Source organism: Arvicanthis niloticus, chromosome 17 (genome assembly GCF_011762505.2).
Source record: "Arvicanthis niloticus isolate mArvNil1 chromosome 17, mArvNil1.pat.X, whole genome shotgun sequence".
Classification (NCBI taxonomy): domain Eukaryota; kingdom Metazoa; phylum Chordata; class Mammalia; order Rodentia; family Muridae; genus Arvicanthis; species Arvicanthis niloticus.
The window spans coordinates 12,303,499-12,330,163 of NC_047674.1; the positions used below are offsets into that span (position 1 = coordinate 12,303,499).

Genomic DNA, 26,665 nt, shown 5'->3' on the forward strand with positions numbered 1-26,665 from the left:
CCGGCAGCACTGATATCTGTCAGAATGCTAGAGTGTCAATCCCCATGCAGGGATGCAGCGCCGGCGCCGGCGGGTGCTGGACACATCAGTAGCCTATGTCCGGGGTGAGGAGAACCTGGCTGGCTGGAGGCCCCGGAGTGACAGCCTGATCCTAGACCACCAGTGGGAGTTGGAGAAACTGAGCCTCTTACAGGAGGTGAGTATGGGAGCCGCTGGGGACCACAAGGCCATGGACAGCAGGACTGGGCGAGGGCAACTGTCCAGCTGTGAGCCAGAATCACGCCTAAGTGGGTCCAGCCAGGGAAGCCACCCTCCGGAGCTGGCACTGCTTGTCTAGTCACAGGGTGTATATGGGGAGCAGGATGCAGAGGCATGGACCCCTGATGCTCACTAAAGGACCCACGAGGATAACGGGGATGCTGACTATGAAGGAGAACACACGGATTGTCTGGGACTTCGGCGTCCTGACAGCAGCCCTACTAGGTCCCTCAGGTCACCAGCCATAACCAGATATGGCAGACCTTCTCATGCTTTACCAGAGGACCTTGCTGCTCTGCTTGGTAGCCAGGACCTGCCCTGGTTGGTACCCTCACTAACTTTGGTTGTCCTGGCAGGTGGAAAAGACCAGGCACTACCTGCTCCTACGGGAGAAGCTGGAGACCACCCAGCGGCCTGGCCCTGAGGTGCTGTCCCCAGCCTCCAGTGAAGACTCTGAGTCCCGTAGCTCTTCAGGTGCCTCCTCCCCATTGTCAGTCGAGGGTCAGCCATCACCTCTGGAGGCTCCCAGCGAGAGGCAAAGGGAGCTGGCTGTCAAGGTAGGTTGGGCAGGTGGGTGATGTGACCATGGCTTTGTCTTCACAGGCTCTGAACATTTCAGGGTGATGCAGGGGGCCCAGCCTGGTCCATGGCCAGTTCCAGCCAGAGTTGCTAGAATCTGGGGGTGTGGGGGTGGGTGAGTAGTGACAGACCAGCTAGTCCCTTGCCTGTCACCTCGCCCCACTTTAGTCTCCTTCAGAAGCCTCAGCTTGAAGCCTTTTATAGGCTTCTCCCCAGGCGTGACTTGTCATCTTTTGATTCCCTGAACTGCTGGGGAGCTAGCTCACTGCTTCTATTCGGAGCCAGCCCCTATTGTTGCTATACAGGTCACTAGAGAGGTCTCAGGTGTCTTCAGGTGATGCTAATTATAGCCTTCCTAGGAGCGCAGGGTAGGAGTTCCCTAGTTTGGGTGGAGATTCTATCCCCTGTTCTTTATCAACTCCTGTCTGAACATTCCTGGGGTAGGGTAGATGAGGGCCCCATGCTGCCACCAGTGCAGGGATGACCATGTATTCTCTGTCTACAGTGCTTACGACTCCTCATGCACACATTCAACAGGGAGTACACCCACAGCCATGTCTGTATCAGCGCCAGTGAGAGCAAGGTAGGTGAGGCCCCCTGGTTGCCAATAGGTTGCAAGGCCCGGTGAGATACCTCATAGATGAATAGTTGGTTTCCCTAGGGCTGGGGTGTGCGGGTGTGCGTGAGGGCTTGACCCAGTTTAGCCCAGACCACATGGAGTTACCCAGACCCTGTCTCCTGTTCTCTTCCCATGCCCTTAACGCTATCTGTTTTCCTGGAACCTTCATCCTACAGGCCCCTACCCAATCCAGAAGTTCATGCCCCACCCCCTATAACCTCTTAAGGGTTCCCCCTGTGTTAAGGCAGTCTGAACCCTAGGAGGAATAGTCATGGCTATGTAGGAGTGTGTGACGAGAAGACCCATCCTCCTTGAGGCCCAGAGACCCACCTGAGAAAGACTCTGTCTCCTCTAGCTCTCTGAGATGTCTGTCACACTGATGCGAGACCCATCCATGTCCCCTCTGGGTGCAGCTACACTCACTCCCTCCTCCACTTGTCCCTCTCTGATCGAAGGACGCTATGGTGCCACTGACGTGAGGTGAGTCAGTCAGCTCTGTGCTACTGGACAAGCTTCTAGCCCCTTAAAGCCAATTGGTGATGGCTTCTGGGACTCAGGAATGGAGAAAGTGGGTTCAGGGGACTGTGGGCCCTGCATGGGACTTAGGGTAAGGCAGAGCGTGGCAGAAGAATGTGTCGGCCTTCTTGGAGTCTCCCTGTTCAGCCCTCTCATGCAGCTGCACCGTGCCCTCTCTTTCTCAGCTAGCTCAAATAAAAGACACATTACTGAGTAACCCCAGAAAGACTAGATCAGAAACACTCCCTTTTTAGGGGCAGGGCTCCTAAAATACTCAGTAAGCCACCACTGGTACTTTTAGAGAGGAAGGGAAGGTGTGTGGGCTTTTATACAGGGCAGAGGATGGAGACCGTCCTGCAGGAGGGAGTGACGTCTCCCCAGCAATGCGGAGCCTGCCCTGGCTGTGCCACAAGCCACGGGAGCTTTCTCATTCAGTCTAGTAGCCCTGGAGTCAGGTGGTACTCTGTGAGACTCAGGAACTCCTCCTGAGGACATAGTCAGATAGTCCCTGAACTTTCACCAAGCAGCTGTGAGGAGGGCATTAGCAGGGAACACCAGTCCCTTGAAGAACCCTGACAGAAGGCAAAGTCACCTTCTATTTCTAGGACCCCCCAGCCCTGCTCCCGGCCTGCCAGCCCAGAGCCTGAGCTCCTGCCAGAACTTGACTCCAAGAAGACACCCTCCCCTGTTCGGGCAACAGAGACAGAGAAGGAGCCCCAGCGACTGCTGGTCCCTGACATCCAAGAGATCCGAGTCAGGTACGGAAGGACTTTATGTGAATCAGAAGCATTCTAGTGCTAGGCAACCAGCCCTGGCCTGTGTGCAGGGCAGAGCTTGGTGTCAGGGGACACCTCACCTATGTACAAGGCAGGCAGGCTCCTGTGGCCCTTGTGCACAGAGCTGGTAGCAATTGGAGAGGGCAGGTGAGTGGGACAGAGATGAGGACCTCATGGATGTTGGACTCTAGACTCTAGGACTTTAGCTTTCTTTCCCCTGAATTTCCACACTGAAAACTGGGGACTTATCCCAGATAGGAGACAGTGATTCTGTTCTTGGACATCCCAAAGCAGATCTGTCAGCCATTCCTTTATACCTGCTCTTCCTTCCTGAGGTTCTAGTGCAGGGTAGTAGAGTGTGAGCCCCTGTGTTGACTCCCCTGCCCCAGGGTTCCTGAGCCAACAGGTGTGTCTTTGCCTCACAGCCCAATCGTCTCCAAGAAGGGGTATTTGCACTTCCTGGAGCCACACACGGCTGGCTGGGCCAAACGCTTTGTGGTGGTGAGGCGTCCCTACGCCTACATGTACAACAGCGACAAGGACACAGTGGAGAGATTTGTGCTCAACCTCTCCACTGCGCAGGTGGAGTACAGCGAGGACCAGCAGGCCATGCTCAAGGTGAGGCCAGGGCCCAGCTTGGATGCACTGAGTCCTCCAGGGGAGGTGCTCCCTGTTCCCTGTCAGGGTATAACCCCCTGACCTGTCCCTGTCTCAGCCTCAGCAGGGCTCCTAGTAACAGCTCTTGGTGATGGCAAGTATTGCCATTTGTCTATGCCATTGACAACAGCTAGGTTCCATCCTGAGGTGGGCAGAACCTCACAGCCCCTACAAGCTGTCTTGCCCAAGGCACTGACTCATGGTCCTCTGCGAGCAAACGGTGCCTTAGAAGTATGGGAGCTGGCTCCTTGCAGCTGGCTGAAGGGACGGTTCTCCAGGCCACGTGGAAGGAGGCTACAATACCCACCGGGTTTTATTCCCTGTGTAGAGAGAGAGCTCTAGGAACCTAGTTGCTATGCACACCCATCACAGGGGGCACAGATGAAAGGGACACTTCATCTAGGGTACCAGGCAGGGATGTGGCCTACGGAGGTCAGACTCATTTCCAGGGGTTACAGAGTGGCATGAACATAAGACTGAAACAATTTTTCTGACCTTGGAGGCTTCCAGAATGGAGCTGCCATGCTTGTGTGGTCAGGAAGGGGTTTGTGTTTTACAGAGAGGCTTGCCCCCTCCCCAGGGTTGCTGGACTGTGGCAGGTTAGACTTCTCTCCCACCTACCCACTCTTGTAGCTTCTCCAAAAGGCTTCTTTCTTGGTGGTGGTGGCAATGGCCATGTTAGCACAGCACCTTCTCACCAGTGGCTTCCCTCTACAGACACCCAACACATTCGCTGTGTGCACAGAGCACCGAGGCATCCTGCTGCAGGCCAACAGCGACAAGGACATGCACGACTGGCTGTACGCCTTCAACCCGCTCCTGGCTGGGACCATCCGGTATGAGCTGGGCAGGAAGACGGACAAAAACGGAAATGCCACACGGAGACCTAGCAGATGTCCATCCCCCAGGGGGCTGGGGCATATAGGGTTCTATGGTCTTGGGGCTGGGACATTCTTGGGCATGCTGGTACCTGTTTGTGTGTCATTGCTGCTCATGCAATAGGTCATCTGGAAGCAGGCTCTAATGGATTAAGCCAGGCTCCTGTGAATGGATGCCACCCCTTCCATGTCACAGACTTGATGAAGGGCTGTAGGAGGCTAAGGTGCCCCCCAGAAGCACTGACATATTCGATATCAAGTCTCTATGACTCTAAGGGGATCGAGGAAGACCTGAGGCTATGATATGTGGTCTGGGGGTCTGCTGGGCCGTCTCTGGATGCTGGAGGACTTGGGGAATCAACACTTAGCTCTGACTATAGCTTCTCCCCTCTACCCTCCACCCTTGCAGGTCCAAGCTCTCCCGAAGGAGATCTGCGCAGATGCGGGTCTGATCAGAAAACCTTCTGAACTTCCAGTGGCCCAGACCATTCCCCTGTCCTTTACCATCTGTTCTGTCATCTGCCACTCAGCCCTTCCCCCCACCAGGGGATACCTGTGCTGGACCCAGCCATCCCACCTCTGGCGGGTGGTCTATACCACATGACAAATTGTGCCCCATCCCCCTGGAGGTTGTGCGTGTTGTGATTTCTTCCAAAATTGCTCTGGTGGGAAGTTCGGAATGCCAGGAAGGTCAGAGGGCCTGAGACCCAGGGTATTGCCGCTGTTCTAATATTTTTTTAAGCATAGACAGACTTATAATTAATATACGTTAGTTAGTGGCGTTGAAACAGTCCTCTGAGACATTAACTATAAGACTGTGTTCTGTTTATAAGTATTTATTTCTAATGCCTCCAGGTAGGGCTGTAAGGTTCATGTGGAGCTCCCTTGCCCCATCCCCACCCCTCCAGCCTGGCCCTGTCGGTTCCCACCTATGTCTCCAGCCTGCTAGGGGCAGAGGGAGAGAGGGATATGAATAAGCCATGGCTCCTCACAGCCTGGCACAGGGAAGGTCCGTCCTGGCTGGGTTTGTCTGAGATGCACCTTGCAAGGTACATGTGTGAGAAGTTCTGCAAGTCCTGAGACTTAGGCAATTCAGAAGGCATTGTATGCTACTTTTGTAGGAACAGTTCCCAAAATAGAGCAATAAGGGTGAGGTGGGCAGCTTCACCTCAGAGTGAGAAGGATCAGGTGAGGTGTATAGTCAACCCTCACTAGGCAGACTGGCTCCAGCTGAGCTGTGTCCAGGCTGTTGGGTAGGTGGCTGCGTTTACACATGGCTGTGGGTGGCAGAGACCATGGGTGTTCAGAGTTGGGTCTCTGACTGAAGCCTTGAGTGTTGATGAGCAGAGGGATGGATATGTAGCTCTGGGAAGGTTCTGTGATCAGCGATTCCTTACAGTCTACCCAGGGGTGGCACTCAGCAGGAGAGCTGAATGAGTGATGTATGTCCGTCAAGCAGATGAGGGTGACCTCGTGGTGGTCTTGGTAAAGGGACTCTTCTGCACCTGGGGGATTTTCATACCACAGGACCATTTGGAAAGCCAGAAACCAAACCTCAAGTCCCCAGGGCCCGTCAAGAGCAATTATTCAACACCCAACTATTCCAGGGATCTCCCTCCACTTTGGTCAGCCACCCCCCACCACCACCACCAAGATCAGCTGATGGGTCTAAGCTCCCCATCACCTCAGGCTGTCTCCACATGGCACCGACACAATCTGGATACTCTCGAGACCAATGTTCACAGCATCTCTGCTGTCTGGAAGGTCATAGAAGGTTCTGGCTTCAAGGTCCCTTGGAATAGTTACCAAAGGTCCTGCCCTTCATCCAGGCATCACGATTCAGAGCAGTGGCAGGGCTCATGCTGGAAGTAGTGTGTGCACCTGCCAACCAGTGTGAGCCCAGCGGAAACTGAGAATTTACCCATCACTGGGGTCAGGTGCCATATGGGTGGCCACCCTCATGCCTGGCCACCCACATTCCCAGGGTTGAGGTACTGGTCATTAGCATCAAGTGTCAGGAAACCCTCTCCATGAAGTGTAGAATAAGACTTATTTCCAAGAATCCAAATCAAGGTGACCATCCCAGAACAAGATTAAACCCTAACTAGAAACCAGGTGACCTGAGCTGTCTGCAGTGGGCCGTGCAGGTAGGAGGCTGAGATACAAAGTGGAGAGAAGACAACTGTGTTCATAAGCTCGTTCTGGTACTCATGACCAGGAGGGAAGGAGTGAGGTTGCTTCAAATTCTTGGTTCCCAAGGGCCACACAGCCCCCAGCAGGCAGAGAGGCAGTCAGGCCTGCCATGCTCGCTCAGGTCAGCCAACCTGAAGCTGAGGCCTTGGAAGAGTGTGGCTCCACCCAGCAGGTGGGTGTCTGAGGCCAGCCAACCTACAGAGCACCTGTGCCTGGGTCGGGTTGTAGAAAGGTTGGGAGCTCTAGTGCCCACCCCACCCCCATTCAGGGGCCATTCCATATTGGCCCAATGCTGTCCTGGCATTGTCTAGGAACCAAGATGGGCTCTCTGCTTTTGTGGGAGGTCCTGAGTCAGAACCTAGTAACCAGAACTGATGGGCCAAGAAATCCATACACAGCTCAGGAAACCTGATTTCTTCATGCCCTCCTTGCCCAAAATTACCTGCGTTATCACGTCAGCTGAAGGTCATTTGTCTAATGGCTGTGATGTGGAGGGATGGCATGAGGACTAGGGATAGGCTCATGTCATCAGGAAGAAGTTTTTCTAGCTGAGGCATCTGTTTTCTGCTTGGTGCAGAGAGTAAGATAGATCTGAAAAACCACCTCCACAGACAGTTTGGGTTTGATACTTGATGTTGCCAAGGCTGTGACCTCAACTTAGTTTGGGATAATAATAATCTTTCCTGGAGAGGGTGGGCTGTTTCTGCCTCCTGGGGGAGTGCTATGTTGGGATCCTGTGAGACCCTGCCTGGATAACACTTCTAATGTTTCTTGCTCCAAGCAACCATGCCAACACCTTATTACACACACACACACACACACACACACACACACACACACACACACACACACACAAAGAGAGAGAGAGAGAGAGACAGAGAGAGAGAGAGAGAGAGAGAGAGAGAGAGAGAGAGAGCACTGTACTAAATGACCCTCCTCCTCTATCCTGGAGACCCCTAGCTATCTTGGGATTACTGATGTTACAGATGTGAACAAGACTAAGATGCTGGTTTCCTGCTCCACCCAGCATGGGAACCTCAAAAGACACATTCCTTTACCCCTGGGACTGGAGCCATGCAGTCCCCCAGGATGGACAGATATGACTGACCCGAGTCTCTCTCTGAGCCTGGACCTCCTGTAGTTTGTCTATACTGAGGGGCCCCTGCAACTCAGAGGCGGTTTCCCTGACCTGTACATATGTGGTTGCTATGGGCACCCCTGGCCCCTCTGTCATAACCACCTGATGTAATGACTAGTATCCTGCTGTTTACACCTGAGTGTTAGCTGTAGGCTCTTGTACTGTTTGTGTGCACTTAGGGCTCTGTCCAATTAAGAAATAAATGTGGCGCTCACGCAACACGCATCTGTTATGTCTCTGTCTGTTGGCTGCAGCTGAAAAATGCTCACAGGGGCCTGTACCCAACCAGAGGTGGTACTGACTCCCTGGTGGGGAGGGAACGAGGGAGGGGGTTGCTTCTTAGGGGGCCAAGAGGCAGATAGTGAGAGAGTTTTGAGAGGTGCCAGATGGTGCTAGCTCTGAGGCCACCTGCTTTCCTCAGAGCCAATCTATTCTGGGTATCCCTACCTGTATGTACCAAGCTCTAAGCAAGCTGCTACTCACTACTTCCCCCAGCATCCTTTTTGGGGTATGGTTCCCTCAGATTTTTTGGCCCACAGGGTGTGGGCAGGCCTCAGGGTCTCAGAATTTTCTAAGGTACAAATATGAGACTCTCCCGGGGACCTGGTAGTTCATGGGTGTATAATGAACCTCAGGTTTCAAGAAAATGGATACACAATCCAAAGTATATCAACAAGTCAGGAGCCCAGTGGCCATCACTTTTCCTCACATTCATGCGTGATTGGTTAATACAGAGCTGTGCAGTTTCTGGGCAGAAATAAAACTTGAGCATATATTTTGGTTTCAAGAAGTGCTGATCCTGTAGGAATTTAGATTTCTTCCAAGTGGCTTCTTTATATATTTTTTTAAAGTGGAGTTTTGTCTTATTTAACCCTTTGAGAAAGAAGACATCCATTTTGCTTCTATTTGTCCTGGAGGATGGGATCTGTGTGGGCTACAAGTCATAGCTGGTTACCTCCAAAGGACACTGCTGGATTGCCCAGGACTCTGAGGGAGCAGAGATGTGCTCTGGAGTCTCCTGTGGTGCCACCCTCTGGCCGTAGATGGTACTGCACTCAGCAGTTGGTGGGAGTGCATCAGTCTCTTGCTCTTGTGTCTCAGACCTGGTAGGTTTGAGGCTTGTGATCCGTGGAGAACAAGAAGGATCAAAAAGCAGGGGCTACCCTTGCTTCCACTTCTGAACTGTGGATAGGCCGCTGTGTTATCTGAGTTCATTTGGCTTGGCCACCCAGTGAGTGTCTCAAAGTGATGAGGATCTTGCTGGATCCCTCCCAGGTGCTCCAAAGCTGGGGTCCAAGTTCCCAGAGATGCAACATGGCCCTGGGATGCTCACGGTCTGGAAAGCTACACTGTGACTTGTTCACTCCACACTGAGCAAGACTAGCTTTGAGGTCACCTGGCATCAAGATTAAGGGGTGTTTTCATAGATTAGGGCTGGCCAAGGTCTGGAGTCATCTTAGATTTATGGAAAACCACAAAAACCAAACAAACAAATAAAAATCAAAACACCAAACAGTAGGGAGGCTGGCTGTGACCCTTCTCCTGGTCCATGAGATGTTGAAAGCTCCATCTCAGCACCTAGAAGGGAGAGGTGCTGCAGACAGCTCCCACTGGGATAGAGGACCACACGGGCTGAGCACCCAGCAGCCTAGCACAGCCATTTTTCAAGTTAAGAAAACTTGATTTCACCAGCATCCTGATTTCACAGTTCTGTGGGAGGTAGCGGGGTTGAACGGTCCTCAAAGCCAGCCAGGTGTATTACCCATAGCCACAAGGCTCCCAGATTCCCCCAGGCTGACTCTCTGTCCTGCACCCCTTACCCACCTCCTTCCTCTACAGAACAATTCAGTGTTTCTCTGCCTTTTCCAAACAGATTTTCCAAAGAGGGGAGAGAGGAAGTGAAACTGCTCTAACCAACAAGTGTGAGGTTGTTTTATTTTGTTTTGTTTTTGCTAGAAACAGATTTATTTCTACCAAAAAAAGATGCATTTTGTTTTATTGACAAATCTTAGTCTATAGCATTTTGGAGACTTCTCAACATGTTACTTCAAAAAATGATCAATTTTCAACAGTGTTAGAAACAACAGTGAGACGAACATCCATGTGCCCTACTGAAAATTGTGTGTGGATACCACCCCCGTGTGTGTGTGTGTGTGTGTGTGTGTGTGTGTGTGTGTGTGTGCATGTGTACAAGCCTGTGCATAGGACACTCACGAGGCTTCTAGAATGGCTCTAAGCTATCCTGTCACCACCTCAGCCCAGATACACTTGGCTCTCACACCTCCCTATGCATTACCCAGTACAGCCATCCTATACATCAACGTGTTATCTCTTCACTCTGCACATCTGGCCCAGGTTCTGCTGCATCATATAATAGGGCTGTGACCCTGGCACTGCAATCACAGCAGGATTCTTGTCCTATCCATCTGTGCATGCCATGAAGACCCCAGGCTGCTGGCCTCCCTGGGTCCAGTGTGGCTGTGAGGAGCTGTCTCTGCTTCTTGGATGTCCACTCTTCTTCTGATGCAGCCTCCAGCCCTGATGCATCTACAAAGCCCTGCAGGATGCTAGTAGGCAATAGCCCATCCATCATAGGGAAGCTGCCCCACATCACTCTTCTGTGCTCCCAAAGCCCAAGGCCATACAGAGCAGGCTCTCTAGCCCCTTCCAGTGGCCATCACCCATCCCCAAGTTAGTCATACCAACCCAGAGGAAAAAGGCTAAGGATTTCAGACAGGCAGCTCTGCCAGGATGGGTAAGCAGAGAGGCCTTTATAGAAGGTGAAGGGACAGGCATGGAAGGCCCTGGAAAGATCCTCCTTCTCAATGTGACATCACCAGTATCCAGGAAATGCAGACTGTTCTCTTGCTTTGTCCTCTAATCCTATACGGCCACAGAGGCAACTGACCTAGGGACTCCTGGGATAAGGTTTGGCCTGGCTTTAGGGGATAAATAGCCATAAGGGAAGGAAACTTTATCCACCGCAGGTTCCATTGCTATCCTTGGTGATCCCAGAAAGCCTTGGGCATTTCTGTGGGCTCCCAGGCATGTACTGGGTATCCAGGCCCAGGTTATCGCACCCTGTGCATTTTGCCAGTCTTCGTGGCCTTGCTTTTTACCATCACTCTGTAAACATGAGGTAGGAAAGGACTTACCCACACCTGTCCTTCCAGAAGCTTCCTTCAGGCAAGGGAGATAGGCAGGTCTTAACCATAGTTTATTGGCAAATGACTTTGTGGAGGGGAGACCTTAGTAGGTGACTGAAGCTCTGGTGAGCAAGGCAGCTCATCTGGACCCCAGTGGCCACCGCGCTTCGCCACTACTCCCCTTTGTGACTCTTGGTATCCACAGAACCTGGGGACAGCTTCCCCCTGGGAGTTCGGTATTTGCTTTTCTGCCGGTAGAATAGGTTTCTCTGGAAAAGGCGGGGAAGGTGACCCTGATGGAGTAGGACAGCCAGGACCATCCCTGCAAGAGATGGGGTCAGGTCATAGAGCAGCCTGAACAGAAGCTGCTGCCCAGGCCCTCCCTGCAGGCTCCTACTTGAGCTCTGGTCTGGCTCTTTCTGGCCACACCCCTTCCCTGGTCCTACCCCTTAGCATTGGGAACAAGCTGCCTAGAGCCCAGGGAGCACCCATGGGAGGTTAGTATGTTTCTAGATTATCCTCTGGGGTCCCAGGACTCAGGATGCCCCACAGAAATGTCCCACGCCATTTTTCAGTTCTATACTGCGGTCTCTCCTTCAGGTTGCTTCAGCCTGTGGCATTGTGGGAGGAGCTGCTTTCAGTGACTAGAGGTTGGGGGTGTGTGATGGATAACTAGAGGAGGGAACCTCAATCTAAAAAATATCTTCATAAAATCTGGCTATAGAGCATTTTCTTAATTACTGATTAATGGGGGGGGGGCAGCCCATTGTAAATGGTGCCATCCCTGGGCTGGTGGTTCTGGGTTCTATAAGAAGGCAGGCTGAGCTAGCTATGAAGAACAAGCTAGTAAGCAGCATCCCTCTGCCTCAGCTCCTACCTCCAGGTTCCTGACCTGTATGAGTTTCTGTCCTGACTTCCTTTGATGTGGGGGTGTGAGCCAAATAACATTTTCCTCCCAAGTTGCTTTGGTCATGGTGTTTCATCACAGGAATGGAAACCCTGACTAAGACGGGAAGGAGATCGGGGTTAGACTCGGGTTGGGAAGGACCAAGGAGAGTGGAGCTGGCTCAATCTCCACTTTTTTTCTCTGATATTCTAAGTCCCCACCTGGCCTCTAGGTCCTCAGAGGGATAAGGCACCCAGGGAAGGAAAGATCTGATTTTTCTGTTTATAGTTTAAGCACATGCTGTAGTGTTCCCTACATGGAACGCCCTCATGTGACCTGCTTCAGGTCCCAGCAGCCACTTTGCTCCAGAGAAAGGCTCCTGTGGCCATGGCCTGACTTGCCCCCACTCCACTGCTGACCTTGTTCACCAGAAGATGCGAAGCAGATGTGGTGGTATTCTGGGTCCAGAGGCAGAGAGGGCCCCTGCTCAGGGGCCCCTAAGCAGCAAGACCAAAATACAGTAGCTTGCAGTTCTTGCCCAGCAGAGGGCGCTGCTGCACAACAGCCTCATCCTTAATGGTGATTCCTTCTCACCCCCATCCCCCACCCCCGCCCCGTGATTTGAAGATTCTTTCTCACCCCCATCCCCCACCCCCGCCCCGTGATTTGATCTCAGCTCCTCACACAAGAACGACAAAAGCATTTTTTAAAACACAGAGCCACCTCTCCTCAAGGCTGATTTCTAACTGACTTCTCCCCACTGACCATGACTTTACCAGATAGCTGAGGTCCCCTGGAACCTTGGAAGCTTTCTGCTCCTTCCAGGGCCACACTTGGCCTCCGCCGGCCCCTCAATGTTGACTGATTTCTAACTAAACTCTGTAAACTTGTTTTTGTGTTGGCGATTTCCAGATGACCATGGTTACGGGAGCCAGGCATGGTGGTACATGCCTGTCATTCTGTCACACCAGGCCGGAGGGTCACGAGTACAGGCTGACGAGGTCTAAGTAAACCCCACACCATGAGGGGTGAGCATGGGGGCAGCCTACCCAAAGTTAGGCCAAAAACTGAAATATTAGGGTTGAAGACATGGCTCCGCCCACAAGGTACTTGTCTCACAAGTGTGAGGACCTGGGTTTGATCTCTAGCACCTATGTATAAAAAGTCTGACAAGCCAGAGTGATGTTTCAATCCCAGCACTCGGGAGACAGAGGCAGGCAGACCTCTGAGGGTTTGGGGCCAGCCTGATCTACATAAAGAGTTCTAGGACACCCAGGGCTATTAGGAGAGACCCTGTCTCCAAGCTACACCCCCCCACACACACAAATCAATGCACCATGGCACATATTTGTAATCCTGTCACTTGGGAGGAAGAGACAAGAGGTTCTCTAGGGCATACTGGCCAGCCAACCTTGCCTAATCTGAGATCTGAGAGCTCTCACAACAACAACAACAACAACAACAAAGATGGATAGTGCCTGAGGAAGACACCCAAGGTTCCAGCAGACCTCAGCCATCTGGTAAAGTCATGGTCAGTGGGGGGAAATCTAGTGCCTGGGCCCAGTGCCAGAAAGGAGTGGCCTCTACCTAGTTCACAAATGCCAAACCCCCAGAATTGTCCAGATCCTGTAACTAGAGACATCTGGTGGCTTTCTCTGGCTCACTCTGGCCCAGGGACTTTACTGCTATTTTTCTTTCAAACCTTGGGTGACTGGAGGGGGTCCCCTCTGTGCTTCAAGGAGTCACAAGGAAGACCTGCTAGGAGCTACAGGCCCTGAGCCACCCAGGTCTGCAGCCCGGAAGGGTATGGGATCATCCAAGCATGGCCTGTGTGTCCCAGAGGCTCCATGGTACCAGCACTCAGCAAGACAGCTTTAACTGGGTATGTGAAGATGCACTAGGAAGGGAATCCCAGATACAAGGGAACCTACTGCAGCCTGTCCCTTCTTCTCACGAAGAGCCCTAGGACGGCCCAAGTCTCCACACACCACTCTCCACCCAACACTACCCCTTCCTCTGTGATGGTCCAAGCAGAGACACGCCCAACCTAGTCACTTCTTCCAACTGCCCACACTGCAGAGATTGAGAGAACAGGTCCAAAACCCCACCCCGTCCCACCCACCCCCACCAAGATCCCATGGAGCTAGGAAAGACGGCCATATTGTGAATCTGTAACCAGCAATTTCCTGGGTGTCTGTGTCTGCACCCTGCCTGTGGACACGACCCAGGCCAGCCTTGCTCCCACTGCTTACCTGCCACAGGACCCAGGCAGTACACGTGGGCATATTCCAGCAAGGTGTTCCCAGTGCAGTGGAATGTGACAGAGGCAGCCAGGGCAGGATTGAAGAAGGCAGATGTGTAGGGCCCGGCTGTGGATAGAAGCATGGAATTCTCATGGGCTAGCTCTGCCTGAAGTGGCGTGGACAGACAGATCAGGGAAAGAACCACCCCTGAGACCACGGTGCTAGACACAGGACTGGGATCATGACACTGGGGACTTTGGGACAGCTGCCCTCCCTGTTGAATGCTGATGGCCACAAAAAGACAAGTCTGGTTCCGCCAAGGCCAAAGGTCACAGGAGAGGAGCTGGAACCAGGGTCTCACCAGGAATGTCCGACACACATCATCCTGAGACCCCTTCGTCAGTATCTCACCTCTGCCTTCTGGGAGGTGGTCCAGAGGGATATGGGGAGAAGCCGCAGAAGATATGGGCAAGAAAGTGGGAGAGGATAGAGATGGAGACACACAGAGAAAAGAAAGCCAGAGAGGGGAGGACAAAAAAATAAATAAGGAAAGACGACAGGGAGGGGAGTAAGGGGCAAGTTTGAGATGGGGAAGGGGCAGGGAGCTAAAACCGGTGACAGTAACAGGGATGTCACTTGCAGGCCTTGGGAGAACTGCAGAGGAGTCACTGGCTAAGCAGCCATGGAAGAGAAGTGGGGTGAGGGGAGCAGCTGAGCCTGCTACTATCTCTCAGGCCATGCCAGGAAGCTAGGCAGTGGTACTGGGCAGACAGAAGAAAGCCTGGGCCTCAGGGGAAGCAAGTAGTGTGTAGACCTAGACCTGTGTACCTGTCACAGGCAGCTCTGCTGTGCGAGTTGGGGACTCTGGCCGGTAGGGTAGAATCCAGCTGCTCCTGTTCAGTCTGCTGGGAGTCATTACCCTCTTGTGCACTCTGTACAGCTGGCCTCAGTTTATCCCATCACAGCAGGGTGCTGGAGCTCCTTCCCACCGTCTTGCTAGTACGGCTCACCAAGTCTTGTGCTGGGTCGGCCCGGCATCATCGGCTTGTGCCGTTTCTGCTTTCTGGGCTCTTGGCCTCTTGGAAGAAGCCTTGGGAGACCTTTGCTCTTGCATAATGCAAGAATCCATGGCTCTGAGGAGCAGCTCTCTGAGCGCCTACAGTGCTCCCTGTCCTAGGATCACCCTGCCTAGGCACGCCTTCCTCAAGATGGGTCCCTGGGCTAATGAGACCTGGGAAGCAAAATCAGAGCATGGCCCTTGAGTTAGCCTGAGCTGGGACCAGAGCCTCCCCTAAAAGAGCCCAGTCAAGATGCCAGCCTGTGGAACGCAGAAATCACAGGCACGAGAGGCTGCTGCTGTTTCAGGACTGAGTGAGGAGAGTGGAAGGACCCAGGAAGAAAGAACTCATAAATCTTGTCACCCATTATGGGGTGTTGGAGGGCTCAGGGACTTCCAGAGCACAGCCAGGACCAAGTTTTAAAATGCTTAGCTGCTCCAACTGCTGGAAATTGGGGACAGATATATATGGTACAGGAATCCCCTACACACAACCCCAAGTTTAGCCTTCCAGCCCCTATCCTCCTGTGAGAGGCCCAAGAAGTGGCTATCCCAGTCTCCAAGGACTTGTGGGCCCCTTGGCCCAGGGCACCACCTTGAGGGAGGTATCCCTAGACAGTGATGATCCTACGTGTTGGGGGTCCTGCTAGGTCTAGCAGAGAGGGGAGCAAGTTTACCTGTGTAGGCCATGACAGTGACCAGCAGGGCCAGGGCAGGCACCCTGTAGACAAGAAGGCTGTGCTGCAGGTGGAGGAGGCTCAGGTGGAAGAAGAAGGTGCAGGTGCCCTCCACCAGCATGCCTTGCAACACGGATGTACGCAGGGCTGAGCTGCAGTGTACAGCCATGAGGCTCTGCAGTAGGTGAAGCTCGCTGAGCTCCCAGGTCCAGCAGCACTGGGTCAGGGCACAGGCAGCTTGCGCACCCAGCACCTGGGCCAACAGTTTCAGCAGAGTATTGGGCAGAGATGCCTCCACCATGAGGAACTCCTGCAAGGCCACGGTGGGGTTGGCAGAGGCCCCATCGAAGGTGACCCCATGCACCAGGAAAAGCAGGAAGACCAGGGTCAGCAACAGGTCAGGCCCGAAACCCCCGGCCCAGGGGCCGAGCTCCACCAGCACCCGCATCTCCAGACAGCAGGCTGCCAGCTGGGCTGCGCCCACTGCCTCCCGGACAAAACTGGCATAGGTACCTGCTGAGAACAGGGCTTTAGATGCCCTTCTAGCCACCTCACAGATGGCACAGGTAGCAAAAAAGAAACAGAGGGACACATTCAGACTGGCCATCAGTCTGGGTTCTACAAGGAGCAAGGACCTGGTGACGTGTCGGGGACTAGCTGGTCCTGCTGCCCAAGGACAGAGGAGCCGTAAGAGATTGCACTTGGCTTCTGGGAACACTCACACCTGTGCCCCTTACAACTGACACCATTGGTCACAAAGCCAAGTGATGCAAGGAACACCCACAGAGGTCCCACCCTGCTTGGCATTCTCCCTGGGCTGAGACAACCTGCTCCAGCTTCCCTCTCTCACCAGCCTGGGGCACTGCAGACAGGCCATTTTCTTCAAAGCTACCACGAGGTCTGTGACCTACACTCAGGCTCCTGGCACCAGGACAACACCACCACCTCCTGACGTCTGCATTGTGCTCCACCTGGTCCCTCATCTTCCTGCAACTGTGCTATGTCCCCTCCTGGGAAGAGCCCTTAGATCTGAGAGCACACTGGGACCCTTACTCCTGGAATTAGCCAACAAATATCTGCCATACTGGGATCTGCTAAATAGATCAGGTCTGTCCCCCATCCCTGCCCCCACCCCCAGAAAACCAGTGCCCCGAGCAGGGAGCTCTGGGCTGCAGGACACTAAGCCTACAGATGTGGGCCACTTCGTTGTACCTTTGGTTTTTCTGTGTACATCAAACAAAACGCATTTTAAAAGAAAGGCTGTGAGGGAGTGTTTAGCCCAGTGATTGGCTGAGAAGCATTGTCCTCAGACCCAAGGATGTGTCAGGCCAGGGTGAGGACCTTTGACACCTGTTGAGGGATCATGCCCCTCACAGCACCCTGCCTCTTCACTGGATACAGATGTATGGGCAGGTACCTTCCTGGGGTCATATGGTGGGCTGTGGCTTTCAGGACTAGAGAAATCAGAGGAGTTAGGTACACTATGGTGACTTGGGGCTAGATCCTGGTCAGGTTGACAAGCATGAAGTCCTTTAGGCCATTGTTCTGGGATGAGGGGGGCTGTCATAAATACCTCACAGAGACACTAATGAGACAAGAGGAAGAGTTTGTATTCCAAGGGGCTGGGGGGGGGGGGTATCTTCCAGGCACAGGCCAGGCTAAGCAAAGCCTTTTATGAGGGTCTATGAGCTTCCTCCCCACATCTGACTTGAGAAACGGTTGAAATGGGTCCTGACAAAGCATGTCCCCAGCCACAGAAGGAACATTTCCAGAAGATGCTGCTGTGATAAAAAATCAGACTTAGGTCTAAACACTGTCCCCAGAGACACCACCATGGTTCCAGCAGGGAGTGCAATGGGAAGGGGAGAGACAGAGTGAATGGTCAGATGGAGTTGGGACACCCGGCTGGCTGATGCCCAGAAGTCCCCGAGAGGAATTCCATCCAGGCCCCAGTGAGATCAGAGATAAAGAACTCCAAGAGAGGGTGCTGACTGGTGACATCAGTGGGAGGCTGAGAACCAGAGCTGGGGTCCAGCTTCTGACACCCCCCCCCCCCAGGGAATGTGGCAGTAAGTTGGCTGCTCCCTGTGCTGTGAAGGGTAGAGAGCCACCAGATCCAGTCAGGCCACACTGTGGGAGAAGGAAGATTCTCCACAGGGAATCCTGGGAGAAAGGGTTCAGGTGACACACCATTTTATGACACCAACATCTGTATCCTTCCTTCTTCATTGGCATTGGTAGCTCTTTTCTCCATCCATGGTGGGGGTCCTGGACCAGTGAGTCTTTGCTCTGGCCTCTGGCCAGTTGATCCCTGATAGCATAAATGTCACCCCCACACACACACACACTATTCCTTCTGGATCCAGGTAGTTTAAGGCCTCTAGTCTTTGCCCTATTCAAGACTATTTGCAACCTAATATCATACAAATTTTAAGAGTCAGCTTGTCAATTTCCATTTTAATCTATTTTAAGATTTTTATTTTCATTACATGTCTGTGTCTATATGCAGTTTTGTGCACCGAGATCAGAGGTTGTGAAACCCTTGGGAGATGGAGTTATAGGCACTTGTGGGCTGCCTGACATGGGTGCTGGGAACTGAACTTGGGTCCTCTGTAAGAGCAGTGCACGTTCCTTCAGCTCTCAGCTTTAATTTTAAAATCTTGTAGAATTACGGCTGGGATTGTGTTGAACATTAGAGCAGGGAGAATTAACACTGAAACAGTTGGATCCTCCATATGGGATACTTGGATTTTTGTCTCTTTGTGTTGCCTAGGACCTCCAGTGCATTGCTGAATTAAAGCGCAGACAGTGGCCACGTCTCTTCACTCCTGATCTTTGGATTACCTGCTAGGTCCGTCTGCACTATTAGCTAGGGTTTCTATAGATGCCTTTGGTCAATATGATAGAGTGAGCCCCCCTCTGTGACTAGCCTACTGAAAGTTTTACCAAGAATGAATATGGCAGTTTGTCTGGGAATCTTTCTACACCTTTCGAGACATTACAGGTAGGAAATAGGGACCAGGGCACAGCTTCTAGCTCACTCCTACCTTTTTGGAAGGAAGGAAGGAAGGAAAGAAAGAAGGAAAGAAAGGAAGAAAGAAGGAAAGAAAGAAAGAGGAAGGAAGGAAGAAGGAAGGAAGGAAGAAAAGAAAAAGAGGAAGGAAGGAAAAAAGGAAGGAAGGAAGGAAGGAAGAAAGAAAGAAAGAAAGAAAGAAAGAAAGAAGAAAGGATGAATTAATGAATTACCTGGACATGCCACTTGCTCTTCATGACCCCTCCCAAATTGGGTCCTGGTCGGCACTACCCACTCTGGACTAACTTGAACTCACTCTTCAGTTGTCACCATGAGCAGCCAAGGTTATTCCACTGAAGAAGTGACAGTGGTGCTGAAGACCAAAAAAGTTGTTGGGGGCAATAGTAGCCCCTTTTCTTAGACTCAAATGGCAGCGATGGAGGAGACAGATGGTGGAAATCTCTGCCATCTTTGGCTCTGCTGGCAGCAACCTGCAACAGAATTGAGTCACCCAGTAAGAAAAACAAATTCCAGGGTCTGAGCCAGTCAGAGGCACAGGTGAACTTGAACTCATGGCCCCTTAGCTTTCACAGGATGTCAATGACTGACAGATCATCTCTTCCTCCCCTGAGGCTACTCCTGTCCCAGCAGCAGTGAGCCTTCTCAGAACCACAGTCTATGTTGTGGCTGTTACCTCCGCTGTAGAGAAGTAGCAAGTTCTGGCAGGTCTACCCAGAGTGATGCTTAATATTCAGGATAGAGTCACCCCACAGTTCCTGACTGATGACCACCAGGGGCAGACCCATAGCTCATCACAAATCAAGGAAGTGGCGGCATCATTGCTATTGCCCCAAACATGTCCCCCCTCCAAGGCCTGGCTAGTAATGTGTTCTCTATTATGTGATGAACTCCGTATGTGACCCGCTGTACTAGGGCCCTGAATGGGAGCATTATTTTGCTACTCTGTCAACAGTGTTTCTGGAGTGACCTTGACTCCTAGCTCCCAGGCAGTCACTATCAGTAGCTCTGGTTCCCAGGAGAGTGACTCACAACCTGTCACCCCAGGGACTCCTGTCAGTTCTGCCAGCTTTCTGTCTTCACAATATTTCTACCTCTTTTTGCACCAGAGCCAACAGGCACTCGACAACCATTACCACTAGCAACATAGAAATTATGAATTTTACCACCAGTAGATGACTGGAACTAGCTCTCATAGCCAGATGCACTGGGTCAGTGGGCCCTAGGGGTCTGAATGCTCTGAACATCCAGTAGGACCAGATGCTGAGAAACTCACTTGCAAGGAAGTAAAAAAAAAAAGTGAAATCAGCAGACATAGTATCAACAAATCTTACCCCCTCCACTAACAAGGGGGGAAGCTCTTTAGGTCTCTCAAGTGGCATTATCATCAGGGCAGAATTTCACAACTCAAGCTATTTCCTGGAGAACCTTTTGAGCCTTCAACTTAAGAATGCTATATCATCATTATTTGGGACAATAGTAGGAGTCAAAGGACATTTCAGTTGACATACATATACACCCAGCCACAAAATCTTCAAGTTCAGAACACACAGGCCTAGACAATCTCCTGGCCTCTGATGCAATGTTCTGACTCAGGCTTGGCTTGGCCATGTAAGGGACTGAATGACATGGTTCCTGCCCCTGGAAGAGCCAACGGGGGCATGGAGGGACTCTCCAAGTGTTGATGACTGCTGTGGGTGTAAGGCTTGTTTATATAATAATGTACATGCTTTCATGTTCTTCCTTTGAGGAATGTTTTATCTGCCAAGGTTAATGACTCAGGATAATCAGAGACAGCATAAGTTTGGGGAGCAAGGGTGTAGCTAATGTCTCAGCAAAATGGTAAATGCTGAGACCTTCAGGACAGCCATCAGGGCTGTGAGAAAGAACTCTGAAAACATGAGTTCAAAATATATAATTTTTCAACCACACAAAATATAAGGATGCAATATGAATTGTATAAGGAGCTTTGCAGACCCAACAGAATACAGGTAGTTGCACTGTGCCAGCTTGTCAGAAAGACACAATGTCAGGCAGATTTCTGAGTTCAAGGTCAGCCTGGGACAGAGAGGGTGGGAGTGGTGGTCTCAGATCGAGATCCCACCCAGATAGCTTATTGTCTACACTTACAAAGGCAGGCAGATCTCTAAATTAATTTAAAATGTTTTTTTTTTTTAAAGTTGTGCTTTTTGTCTTTTTCTGGAAATCAGAGTGGTGGGGTCTTAGAATGCTGATTCATGGGATAATCAAAAAGGAACCTGGAGTAAATGACAGAATTGATATGTAAATAAAAGATTGGGCCTTGGTCTGCTAGAGCTGAACTTCTCTGGAGATCTCCAGAGAAGGCTGTCTTGAGCAGAATACAGGCCATCAGCTTTTCCCCCATGATTTGACTTCCATTCATTCTTTCCCTGCTCCCAGATACCCCTTCCTCAGAACTCCTCTCCAAGCTGAGACTGGTCCTTGGCAGCAAGGGCATTGACTTAGGGAAGACTAGCAGCAGCAGTACTATCTAGATACCCACTGCCTCAGCTGCCTCCATTCCTGCTGCATAGTCAATGTGAATGCTGTTCAACTCTTCCTCCATGCCAAGACCCCGGGAGATTAATAGTGTTGGGTACTTCGAGGAACTAGAACCATCTCTCAGATTTCTGCTGACTATCAAAAGTGCCCTAGGGGGTCATGGAGCTTACCTTGGCCTGGACTGTGGTTCTGGTAGGGATAGAACACAACGAGACAGCAGGTGAAGAGAATGGCCCTGATCCCTATCCCCAAACTGATCAGAGGACCCAGTGGGACATGTATGTCTGTCGCTACAGAGTGAAGGGAGTGACTCTGGAGATCCTGGCACAAACCACACATTTGCCATGCCACATTGGAGCTGGCATGTAGAAAAGAGGCATATTTGTGAGTTTCTGGCCATGCTGTGGTAAGAACTTGGCATGTCCTGATGATCTGCAGAGACATGAGCACTCATGCATGGGTGAGAAGAAATTTACTTGCCATAAGTGTCCTAAGAGCTTTGTAAAGTGTCACCTTCCAAAGCATATCAAGAACCCACCAAATTAAGGAGGGAGAATGAAGCTTGGGGAATCCTGTGAAGGAGGAAGAGAAGGAGGAGGAAGAGGAAGAGGAAGAAGAGGAAGAATTGTAGGAGCCAGAGGAGTCAAGGACACCACAAGACCACAGTCCACAGAATCAACTAACCAGGACTCACAAGGCTCACAGAGACTGAGCTGACAATCAGGGAACCTGCCTGTATGGGTCTCACCCAGGGCCTCTGCAAATATGTTATGATTGTATAGTTTGGTCTTCTTGTGGGACTCCTAGTAGTGAGAGCAGGAGCTGTCTCTGTCTCTTTTGTCTGCTTTTGGGGCCCTTTTCCTTCTACTGGTTTGTCCCATCCAGCCTTAATATGAGGGGAGGTGCCTAGTTTTGTTGCAACTTGATAAGCGAGGCTTAGTGAATATCCCTGGGAGTCCTGCCCTTTTCTGAAGGGAAATGTGTGTGTGTGTGTGTGTGTGTGTGTGTGTGTGTGTGTGTGTATCTGTGTGTTTCTGTGTGTGTCTCTGTGTGTGTGTCTGTGTGTCTGTATGTGTATCTGTGTGTGTGTCTGTGTGTCTGTATGTGTATCTGTGTGTGTGTCTGTGTGTATATGTCTGTGTGTGTGTATGTCTGTGTGTGTGTGTATTTCTGTGTGTGTGTGTGTATGTCTGTGTGTGTGTGTGTCTGTCTGTGTGTGGGGGGAACCTTGCCTCTGAACAATGAGGCAAGTTTAGAAGGCTGGAGCACTGCCTCCACCTTCACCTTTATTACTGCCAGTAAAGAGGCCCACTGTCCAGAAGGTTACCTGTATTGCCAACAGTGATGTCAATGCCACATAGGTTGACGATTTGTAGTCCAACTAGTGGCAACACTTTCTGGGGTTAGAGACATGGGAGCTAATTATCCATCAGCCACAGGATGCAAGGATCAGAGAGACACGTAGAAGAAGGAACCCTGAGCTCTCAAGAGTGCACAGTGGTTGAAAGAACGGCAGATGGCAATAGGACAGATGAGTTAGTGCCACCTGCCTGTGTCACCAGTGCCTCCTTGAAAGTGGAAAATATTAGTGATAGTTCTGTTGATGTCACCCCTTGGGTAAAACACCCTAGAGCAGGTCTCTCTCCTCTCTCTTCCTGCCTCTACTTCCCTCTGGGGGAGAACAGTTGGGCAGGAAGTATTTGGAGTGCATTTCACTCTCCTCCGTACCCCTACTCTGTGCCAATCCAGGCAGTATCCCAAAATTCTGGCATTGCCCTTGGACAACTGAGCCTCAGCATACATACCCACATCGTTGGCCTGCTGCCAGGCTTGGCCACGGTACCCGTCTCTTCTCATTTTTCCTGGTGATGGTCAGATGACTCCAAGACTCCTCAGTTCAGATCTTCCTCTGAAGAGCAGGACCTGTCCACACCACATGTCATCCACACTGTGTGACCACAGATGAGTGACCCACTGCTGGATTCTAGAGCCACGGCAAGACAACTCTCTCTACTAAGTTAATGTTTTTCCCTTTCTCGGTTTTCTGGCTGTCAGTCATTCTGATAAATAACTCTAGGATGAGCTTCTGGGCTTCGGCATGCTGTACAATTTAGACATAACATTTTAGAAGTTAAATCTTATTATATTCTATATTACATCATTTTGTGGTTGCTAATAAGTGCCATGAAGTAACAGGAAGCCCAAGGAGAACTTTGCTTTGACTTCTAAAAGAGTTTAATGTTTACCTATTTTTATTTATTTATTTATTTATTTATTTATTTATTTATTTATTTTGCTCTGGTCTAAGCAGTTACACAGGCTCTTGGTGGAACCCTGGAAGGGATGAGTTTAGGGTAATGTTTGATGAATGTGCATTATTATATTAACATGAATTGGCTTTTTTTTGAGAGTGGATCTCATATAATCTAGACTGGCTTTGAACTCACAGCATAGCTGAGGATAACACTGGGCTTCTAATCCTCCTGCTTCTGTCTCCCAAATGTTGGAATTGCAGGTGTGAGCCATGAGGCCTGGCCTAAATATGGATTCTATTAGCAAATGGTTTCCATGTTATTTCTAGATGTGTGAATGGTTTGCAGGGTTTCCACTGGCCATCCCATCTCCAACTACTCAGGAACCAACTATGATGTTCCTCTTACCCGGCTCCATGGCTGTCACAGAGTGACACAAGGTGAGTGCACATATGCACTCTGATGTAGGAGGGAGCCCTAGGTCTGAAGACAACAGCTCCAAATGCAGATTGTATAGAGGGGAGTCCTGAATGGACTGTGAGCTCTCCTCCCCTTGAAACCAGTGAGAGGGGCAGCAGACATGACTGTGTGGTGCTGCCCTGTGAAGTAAGTGATGGGCTCACTCCTGAGACAAGACTTATACGTGCATACACAGATGTCTGTGGTAAAGGTTTAGGGGATCATTGTATGACAATGTACTCAGATACTGGCATGTTGGTGATGCCAGGAGGTATAGTCATGGGCTTTGCTTTCTCTGTCTTCATCCTTGAATCCATCTTGGGGTAGAAGTCATCCTTGAATTCATCTAGGTCCTTGAGTAGCACCTGATCTCCCACACTTGTCTTACCAACACATTTCTCCAGACTCTCACGTGAAACAGTTCTTAGAGCCAGGGCTTACCAAGGCACACTTCAGGGGGCTCCTGTAGGTAGTATGGGGTCACTAGGATGTTCCCAAGTTGTATTTGCCAGCCATCCCTTCACCCGAGGTTTTCCAGGACTCTGACTGTCCTGGCTTGCCCTGTGTCCCTTGGTTTTCCAGGACTCTGACTGTCCTGGCTTGCCCTGTGTCCCTTGGTTTTCCAGGACTCTGACTGTCCTGGCTTGCCCTGTGTCCCTTGGTTTTCCAGGACTCTGACTGTCCTGGCTTGCCTGTGTCCCTTGGCTCGCAGACATCTGACATTCCTGCTTAGGTGCCCATCTCTCTCCCACCTGCATTCTATCCCTTCCACTCTCACCTTTTAGTGATGGTTGGCCATACCTGATGACAGTTACAACTGTCTACAGTGGACCGTTTAGAATTCTGCTTCCTCCTAGGCAGGCCTGGAGCAGTGGCCCAGTAAAGAGAACATGCAGAAACCCTGCTGGATAGCCATGCCACTCTGAGAAATGTCTACCCTCTCCACACTGCTGTTGGGTAAGGCAATCATAAGACTGAACTCAGTCGTACATGAGCTCAAATATGGTCAGAATTTGGCACCAACAGGGACAAAGTCCACATCAAGGGGAAGAATATTTCTTTCTTCCTGGATGATTATTCAGGGACAATGGCTTGTGAGTGAGGGGCTATGCAGCCTTCTCCTGTAAGATGGAACAGGCTTCCTCATATAGAGATGGTGCCTCAAATTGTTCATTTAGTCACTGAGATGGACTGACTGGAGCTACCATCAATTGAGGAGAATATTCTTTGCTGTGAAGACAGGCCTGGCATTTCCTCCAAGTCTCTGTCCACAGGCTTGAGTGCTGTGTGGAAGATTCTAGGCCTATAGAAAAATATTACAGCCTGCACCCAAACATAGGAACTATTGATCCTCCTCCAAATGCCACAGGCAGGTCTCCACTGCTCTGTATTGTCTGAGAAAACACACCCCTTTGAGCATGTAGTTCATAGATACTCACGTCGGTGAGCCTCACAATTTAACATGCCCTTGCGTCTCAGCCGCCAGAACAAGGGGTTTATTTCCTGAGCCTGGCATTTGAAGCCATCTCCACCGAGCTCCAAAGAAGCGGAGGAGCCCACCCAGGGCTCAGCAGCCTGCCTTGGAGTCAGTTTCTCTTTGTAGTTTTACTTGTAACCTTGACTTCCTAGTTCTCTCTGCCTCACAGGCTAAATTCCTGCTCAGGATCGTTCATCTCTAATGTCAAGAGAATGGTTTTGGTGCACCGTGTTCTGGAGGTGCTGGTGAAGCCAACCTTTCACAGCCTCTATATGCTGATGCTCCAGCATAGGTGAACTGGGGTTTAAATGCATGGAGAGCACAATGGACAGACGAAGAATCCCCTAGGGAGGCAGGGCAAGTCCTGGTGCTGCCAGCAGCATCCCATCCCATCAAGAGCACATCTTTTTGATCCCCTCGTCTAACTCCATCCACACTGTCTCCTCATTTCTTTATATTCAATGTATGGTACAACCCAGAGCATCAAGGGCTAAACTGGCCATGGCCACGGCCTAGGCCTCTAGCCTGCCGTCCTGATCCCAACCTGAACATGGCTGCTTCTGTCCCTACCTCTCTGTAGACATGGCTGCTCTTCTGTCTTCTCAGAAAACATAACTGAGGTCTGAATCCCATCTCCCTACACTATAAACACGGAGATTCATTTCTGAATTCCTATCTTCCTTTAGGTGCCCCCAACAAGACGAGCTTGCAAGCATCTAGCCAGCAGCTCTTTCTGGGAGTGGGTAGCTGCTATCTGAGGCTCCATCGCTCACAGAACACAGGGACCCTCAAACTGTCCCCGTCTTGTGAGAAATGCCCCTTTCTTTTGTTTTTGCACTATAAGATGGGTCCTCCAAGGCTCCCCCATTTCCAGCCTCCTCTTTCCTAGGTACTGCTGCTGTCCTCCCCAGGATGGGCTCATAGCTTACTGATCACTATGTGACAGAGCCTCTCCCCTTACACACCCCTCAGAAAGTGAGTCCTGTTCACAGTTTACGACTGGTGCATAGATTTCCCCCCAATCTCATATTTTCACACAACCTGTCTATTGAAGACACTTTGAACTTGCCTTCTATGGACAAAAGGTGTGGTTGATTCTAGCTGTGTCCTAAAGCCAAGCTCATTAGGATAAGAAACCGGCTATGGCCATGCTGGGCCAAGGAGAGGAATCTCAGTACCTACTTGCCTGTGCTACCCTCAGTCCAGAGGATAGCAAAACGTGCGCCTGGTTATTTGTACCCACAAGCTTAGCCCCCTCTACACATTTTAAAGGCCAATTATTCTGCAAGCCCGGGCTCTC

The 26,665-nt window shown here is 51.0% G+C and overlaps 2 protein-coding genes and 1 pseudogene across 15 annotated transcripts in view; 2 read left to right on the forward strand and 1 right to left on the reverse strand.

Annotated features, from left to right (window-relative positions):
* Window positions 1-7,839, forward strand: part of Kif1a (kinesin family member 1A) — an 87,292-nt gene extending 79,453 nt beyond the window's left edge. For all 13 annotated transcript variants that reach the window (XM_034521524.2, XM_034521525.2, XM_034521526.2 and 10 more), the window contains 8 exons: window positions 51-196; window positions 615-815; window positions 1,343-1,420; window positions 1,812-1,936; window positions 2,578-2,730; window positions 3,174-3,366; window positions 4,123-4,241; window positions 4,693-7,839. In XM_034521524.2, coding sequence (XP_034377415.1) covers window positions 51-196; window positions 615-815; window positions 1,343-1,420; window positions 1,812-1,936; window positions 2,578-2,730; window positions 3,174-3,366; window positions 4,123-4,241; window positions 4,693-4,735 — 1,058 coding nt within the window. In that variant the 3' untranslated portion in view covers window positions 4,736-7,839. The remainder of the gene's footprint in view (window positions 1-50; window positions 197-614; window positions 816-1,342; window positions 1,421-1,811; window positions 1,937-2,577; window positions 2,731-3,173; window positions 3,367-4,122; window positions 4,242-4,692) is intronic.
* Window positions 7,840-9,263: 1,424 nt separating this feature from the next.
* On the reverse strand, window positions 9,264-16,301 carry LOC117722682 (aquaporin-12). 2 transcript variants are annotated; one of them, XM_076914726.1, is made up of 4 exons: window positions 15,624-16,301; window positions 13,899-14,015; window positions 11,653-11,763; window positions 9,264-11,082 (listed from the first exon to the last, which is right to left on the reverse strand). In XM_076914726.1, exons 1-4 carry the CDS (start codon window positions 16,228-16,230, stop codon window positions 10,934-10,936), a joined length of 984 nt encoding a protein of 327 aa, XP_076770841.1. In that variant the 5' UTR covers window positions 16,231-16,301; the 3' UTR covers window positions 9,264-10,933. The 2 variants fall into 2 exon arrangements, with proteins under 2 accessions (XP_076770841.1, XP_034377833.1); XM_034521942.2 differs by lacking the exon at window positions 11,653-11,763 and having other exon boundaries at window positions 9,517-11,082.
* Window positions 16,302-18,874: 2,573 nt separating this feature from the next.
* On the forward strand, window positions 18,875-19,833 carry LOC117722727 (transcription factor Sp1 pseudogene; annotated as a pseudogene).
* The last annotated feature ends 6,832 nt before the right edge of the window (window positions 19,834-26,665 follow it).